Genomic DNA, 6,393 nt, shown 5'->3' on the forward strand with positions numbered 1-6,393 from the left:
TCTCTGGCTGGTTGAAAGTCTACACACAGGTGACGGCTATATATATATATATATATATATACACACACACACACACACAAAAAGAAGAAGGGCGCCTTGGGGTAATGACAATTTGGAAATGCAAGATTAAAAATAATAATCTAAGCAATGCGAATAATGTTGTGAAAATGCGAGATTAATCGCAATAAAAAGTTGAATATAGATGCATGTATGTTATTGCTTGGCTCGACTTTCCAAATAAAACATCACTTACTCCAAAATGTGAGACCAATGTTCCTTCCGTCGGATCCACTACTGTTACTCTACTATCATGTTTGGAGATGCCCAAGGCCGAGGCTGCGTCTCCACTTTCACTCATTACTTAAAGATTTAATTGTTCCCGTTAATTAATACAGGCATATATAATTGCATTTGGGTTTACTTATTTATAAGTAATAAGAAAATGCTAACGAATAAAGAAGGGCGAAATTAAAAGGAGAGGGCACGGGAACCAAGTAAAAATTAAGACTAGGACTGGACTGGGGCTAGAAAGGGGAAGGTGATTAGTCTGGGGGATATGAGCACGGCGCAGACGTACTCTGATGGTTTTTCGACCGCATGGGGATGCGTGTTGCTCCGCTTCTGAACCCCTGGCCTGTATGACAAATCTGAGTGCTGGAACGTGGTGGGACGGACGTTGCCCTTAAGGCCACCTTACAGGTTACAGCCTTGCTTTCTCTCACACGCCCACCCCCCACACCCTTTGACTTTGCCCATTCTCGTCAAAAAACCCTTTCCTTCCTGAAACTAAAATCTTCCACAGACGTCACTTCCATCTTCTCTTTTTGCCCTTTTCATACCGGGTTATCGATAAATCATATCACTGCCTGTCACTTGTTACTTTAAATTTCCAACAACATGCCACTGTTGAGAAATTCAGGTCGCGGCCTTCGTCTTGGTCTTGTGACGTGCCCATGCACTTGCTGTTAAGTAGTTCCGTCACTATTGAAATATTGCTCGCTTCCATTTTCAATTGTATTCCATTTATTTATTTATAAAATTATTTACATTTTTACTGCTAGCTGGTAAGTAAATTAAAAGTAGTTATTGAATTTTGTCCCTTCTGACGGCCACGGTCAAGCCTGAGTCAACCGAGAGGATAAATGGTATACATCTACTGACTAATAGAAATAGGCGATCCTGTGTCGTGAAATGGAGGCCGCTCGTTGGATTTCATAATCTTATCATTATTTTTCCTTCTCTCCAGATATCATTACCCATCTTCTTCATATTTAATTTCTATGCCGTTTCTCCATTTCACATTTTGCATTGGATACGGTTAAAATGATTCTTTTTAATTAAACATTTAAGAAAAAAAAAAAACTCAAAAGAGGTAAAATAAACAGACAAGCGGTCGCATACGATTCTTTCTTTTTCTTTTTCTTTTTTTATAAAAAAAAGGGTACTTTGGACAGATTTGTAAGATTTCATGATAATGCTCGAAAGATCTGTAACAATTTCTGAAACAAAATTTGATTTCGTGGTAACGCTCGACAGATTTGTAATAATTTTCGAAAGAAAAATTGAAAAATGACAAGACAACAAGATCCATTCAAAAGGTCCCTCAATTAAACAAATAAATCATTATTATCTACTTTACAATAACCTAGGCTAAAGAGTACGTAGCAAGTAGAAAAGAAGGTACAAAAGTAAAAAAAAAATAAAAAATAAAAAAGAGAGAAAGAGAGAGAGACACACACACACAGAGATGTCTAATGATGAAGCACCAACAACATCGTTTGTATATACAGACAGACGCAACCCCAAAGTCAAAATGAAAAGAGAAGCATCATTCAGTATATGTAATCATGAAAAATTAGATATTCAAAACTCGATCCTTCTTCAGCCAGGCACGTGTGGTCCCACTTCCCAATCTCATCTCTTCACATGCACCCACTCAAAATCCAAAAATCCTTCAGAAAAAGAACAATAATAATAACTAACTGAATTACATATTCTAATAATTAAAAAACACAAAAAGGAACTTTTTTAGGTTAACAAGTAAACATCATGTGGTCTGGCCTGCGCCCTGCAGCTAGCCCTCTCTGGCACAGCCACACAGCTCGAAGCTCAAGCTGGGCTGCCCTCTATCTGTTGCCCCACCACCACCATTTACTCAATTTTTATTCTTTTTTCTGTAATTTGATTTTTTTTTTTCCTCTTCCACTTAGTTTCTTCTTTCTAACCTAGTCCTCCCTAAGCAATTAAAGTCAGCTGTACGTCTTCAATCAGTAGACCAGTCAGCTACCGTTGATGTAGCTAAATATTTGATGAACTGCTGCTGCTATCTCTTCCGCTGACCCTAGCTTACAGTCTTCCTCGATCTGTACTCAGCAAAACCAAGTTTTGAAAACAATTTAGTTGCAAGAGTTAATCTGTTGAGACCCAAGTCAAAATGGTTCGTCAAAAGGAATTGAAACAGGTACCTTGAGATTGAAGGAGTAATGAACTGTAGTTTCTGAGGAAGTAATATTGAGGTGCAAAAAAGTAAGCCTCAGATCTTCAAGTGCTACAATGGCTTTCAACAACTGACCAGGCCTTCTCGGACAATGAATCTTGAGATTAACATGATTATGTATAACAATGACTTCAATCTCAGCCCCATCTAACTTGCTCTCTGCCTTCATTTTCTCCTCACAATTGCCAATTTCAGGCCTTGACATCGAGTACACATTGCTCAAAATGGCCTTGTCTGTGGTGGTGGTGGTAGTGGTTGTCGACGTGGCACTGTCACAGCCTTCTAAGGTGGCTGCACTTGTTGTGCCCATTCTCATTCTCTTTTGCGCTTCAAGAGATTGTAAAAGCTGCTCCAGTTCCTTCACAAAGTCTATTGCACCGCCAATTATAGACGCTTGGTCACCCTTTAAACCACCAACCAAAGAAAATAGAAAATAAAAAACGAATCTTTAATGAAATGTAGTAACTGGGGAAAGAAAGAAAGAAAGAAACTTTCGTAGTTATGTTCAAAACATCAGAAGGGTTGTTAGATTGTTTTACTCTTTGAACGTAAGCGGGAGGCATGAGGGAGCGAAGAGTGTTGAGGTGGTCGTTCATTTGGCGTCTGCGGTTACGTTCAACAGCAATGTGGGTCATGCGCTGGCTCTCTACTTCTTCTTTGTTTTTGATTGGTTTTGTTCGTTTTCTCTTTCGTTTTTCTCTGGTGATGGGAGGGGATTTGGAGAACTGGGACTGTTTAGCTCTGATTTGCTGTTGTGGTGGGTGAGTAATATTTATTACTGAGTCCGAGTTGGGTTGTACTTGTATATGTTCTTGGTTTGATTCTGAGCTCAAACCCTCTATGCACGAAGTTACTGAATGTGGGTTTTGAAGGTCTTTGGTTTCTAATTTGACCGGTGAGTGCAAGTCTAGTGTTTCTTGAGTGACGCAACTTTCAAATTCTAGGGCTTGAATTTGAGTTTCCTCCATTTCCGGCATGAAAGGGCTAACCAATTCCCATGGTTTCTTCAAGTGTTGGAGTCTCAACAGTGTCTGGAAGTTTGGTTCTTTGAAAGGGAAAACAGATGGGGTTCCTACACTTTGAAGCATTTGAAGAAATGGCATTTTGTCTTCTAAGCTTGGTGTTGTTGTAAATTGTGGTCCTTCTTCATCTTCTTCTTCAAATTCAAATCTTAACGCCCCCGTGTTGATGAATTCTTGTTCGAAGCACTCCACGCTCAAATGGTCTCCCAAGAACTGCAAGAAAACAAAAACCCAGCGACAAATAAATAAAGAAACTGCTAGCACAATGGGCTTTACACACCTACCCTTAAACGCAAGAGAAAGTACAATCATTCTTCATCATGCATTGGTGGATAAAAACATAAAATTGTTCAGTCTCAACAGAGAAAAGAGAATAAATGTGGAATGAGAATGGAATGTAAGATAAAGAAACCGCGCAACAGCAACAGCAACAGCAAATGTTAGTATTTCCCAGAAAAAAAAAAATACGCGTTGCATTGAATGCAAGCACTTAATTAATAGAGGAGTAAAAGCAGTCCAAATCTTAATTCTAGAAAAGGGATACAAGAAAAGCAAGAGTGAGAGAGAAAGAGAGGTACTAAAATGAAGAAAGTAACATACATAAGGATTAATGGGTCCTTGGAGCTTCTCCATTACAGCAAACCTGAACTCTGTCGTCCCAAGTATTGTGCCTTAAATTCTTACTCTCTCTCTCTCTCTCTCTCAGTGAGGCACAAACATTCCATAGAGTGATGCTAACGAAACATTAATAGTAATAAATGAAATGAGACCCCATTTACAACCCCTCAGGAGATTTGTTTAATTCTTCTTCCGTTGGATACTCTTAAATAGCGCAATAATTGTTAAACCATTGAGGAAACTAATTACAGTGAAAAACGAAGTGGGTAAAACATGTGGTGAAGGAAAGGGAAAAACAAAAAAAGATTGTGGTGAAGAATGAAAGGCGGAAAGAAGGCTAAGCCAAAGTGTTTTTTAATTTTATATATTACATATTTTTTTTAATGAAGAACTAAAAGATAGAGGAGGAAGCAGATATATTTGGGAACTGAGGAGAGTTGGTGAGAAATGAGCAGGAGAGAGAGAGAGAGAGAGGGGTTTTAGTTTTTAAGGGTAGCCCTTTGCCCTTTGCCCTTTGCCCTTTGCCTGTCTGGTTTACAAGGTCCCAAAAGCATTATTGGCGGTGGCAGTTTTGTCCAGCTACGCAGACAGATTGTTGTGGGACTACTCTTTCTAAAGCTTACAGGTCAGGCGTAGGCAGGCGTACATCGATCTCTCTCTCTCTCTCTTTTTTGGTTATTATTAATGCTTCGAGAGTCACTCACCCCATCTCTCCATTATTCCAAATTTCTAAGTTATTCACTTACAAATAAATATATTACTGTTTACAAACTAATTTGGAATTTGATATCAAATACGTATAGCCCCGACTAAAAAAGTTACTTCCCCCAACTTAAAAAAGATATATTTGCCATTCGCCTTTCATGAAGTGGTTAGGACTGTTACCCTCTAAGTTGGAGGGCAGCAATTTGAACTCCACAAACACAATATGAAGATATTTTATTTCTTAATTAAAATATATAATTGAGTGAATGTAGAATATCAATTATAATCTTATTTAATATGAGTTGTAGTCTGAGTAATATTCTCATGTAATAAATAAAAAAAAGATATATTTTCTTACAATATTTTTAACAAAAAATAATATTCTAATAAAAGATCTCACACTTTATTAAGGTAAGAGATTTTTTTTAAAAAAAAACTACACACTTTAGTATATTATAAGACAAAATACATAATATCATAGTGTAAATTTTTTTTTATCTCTTATTTTAATAACTTAAAAAATCTCTTAATAAATAATGACTTTTTAAGAGATATGTCAACCATCCACTCAAATTTATAAATAACCCACTATAAATGTTAAAAACATAACCTACGGTAAATTTAAAAAAAAAAAAAGGAAACATAAAGGCACCATCCTACTCAAATTTATAAATAACCCACTATAAATGTTAGTGCATAATGCCTAAACTTCTGCTCACATTTTTTTTTTCTATTATTCTTTACTTTATCTATTTTAAATTGCTGCACATGGGAGGTGGTGCCCTACACAAAGCTTATGATTATCAGGCTACCTTGTTAAGTAGGGCATCGACAGTGGCATTTGTAACCCCAACAAGGACATTGAGGACTAATCAACTTATCACATTTTGTTTTTCTTGTTTTTTCTGGATAGATAGAGGAGAATTTGGAGTGGCAATGTGAATGGTTAAAAGCAATTGCATTCGTTCAAATTTTATCAATTTGTGTCTTGAGGATATTTTGGGCAGGTTCATTGTGTTCTTTTTTTTAAAATCAATTATTGATAATTTTTTTTGACTGGGACCTATACCAGTGGCTGTGCCCATGATTTTGCATTAAATGTAATGGGACAAAAAAATTATCGCCAATTGAAATTCATAATGGGATTGGATCCTAGATTGCAAGTATGGCCTTTTAATTCAATAGGGAGTCCTTTCTTCGCGGTTCTTCAGCTTTAATTATGTTCATCAATGAAACCAAGTCAAAAAGCTGATAATCAATGCAGAGAATGGCTGCGTAAAATCACTAATCCCCATTAAATCTTGTCTGATCAATTGCATCATTACTATTTGTAATGCAAAATAATGCAAACTCTTGCTTTGCTTTTGTAAGTGGGTGATTTTTTTTTTTTTACCTATCGTTAAAAAATAATAATAATTACATACATGCGTTTCTAGGAGAACATAGTTGCAATTACCTGTAAGAATCCGTAAAATTCTTTCTTGATAATCATCCAATGTGAGATGTGGCAACCTCCTCTCAACATCATGGGCAGCAAAGCAAACCAAGAGC

The 6,393-nt window shown here is 36.8% G+C and overlaps 1 protein-coding gene across 2 annotated transcripts; it reads right to left on the reverse strand.

The window, feature by feature from the left end:
- Positions 1-1,586: 1,586 nt before the first annotated feature.
- On the reverse strand, positions 1,587-4,790 carry LOC102626155 (transcription factor bHLH57). 2 transcript variants are annotated; one of them, XM_006491322.4, is made up of 4 exons: positions 4,120-4,790; positions 3,037-3,732; positions 2,466-2,900; positions 1,587-2,363 (listed from the first exon to the last, which is right to left on the reverse strand). In XM_006491322.4, exons 1-4 carry the CDS (start codon positions 4,150-4,152, stop codon positions 2,280-2,282), a joined length of 1,248 nt encoding a protein of 415 aa, XP_006491385.1. In that variant the 5' UTR covers positions 4,153-4,790; the 3' UTR covers positions 1,587-2,279. The 2 variants fall into 2 exon arrangements, with proteins under 2 accessions (XP_006491385.1, XP_024948228.1); XM_025092460.2 differs by lacking the exon at positions 4,120-4,790 and having other exon boundaries at positions 3,037-4,059.
- Between the last annotated feature and the right edge of the window lie 1,603 nt (positions 4,791-6,393).

This window comes from Citrus sinensis, chromosome 3 (genome assembly GCF_022201045.2).
Source record: "Citrus sinensis cultivar Valencia sweet orange chromosome 3, DVS_A1.0, whole genome shotgun sequence".
NCBI classification, from domain to species: Eukaryota; Viridiplantae; Streptophyta; class Magnoliopsida; order Sapindales; family Rutaceae; genus Citrus; species Citrus sinensis.

Bases quoted from the DNA above. Each gene is read 5' to 3' on its own strand.
- LOC102626155 (XM_025092460.2), bottom strand. From the start codon at position 3,831: ATGATTGTACTTTCTCTTGCGTTTAAGGGTAGGTGTGTAAAGCCCATT. The intron at 2,901-3,036 runs GTAAAACAATCT...GGTGGTTTAAAG, and splicing joins CTCCCGCTTACGTTCAAAGA to GGTGACCAAGCGTCTATAAT. The intron at 2,364-2,465 runs GTACCTGTTTCA...TGCTGAGTACAG, and splicing joins ATTACTCCTTCAATCTCAAG to ATCGAGGAAGACTGTAAGCT.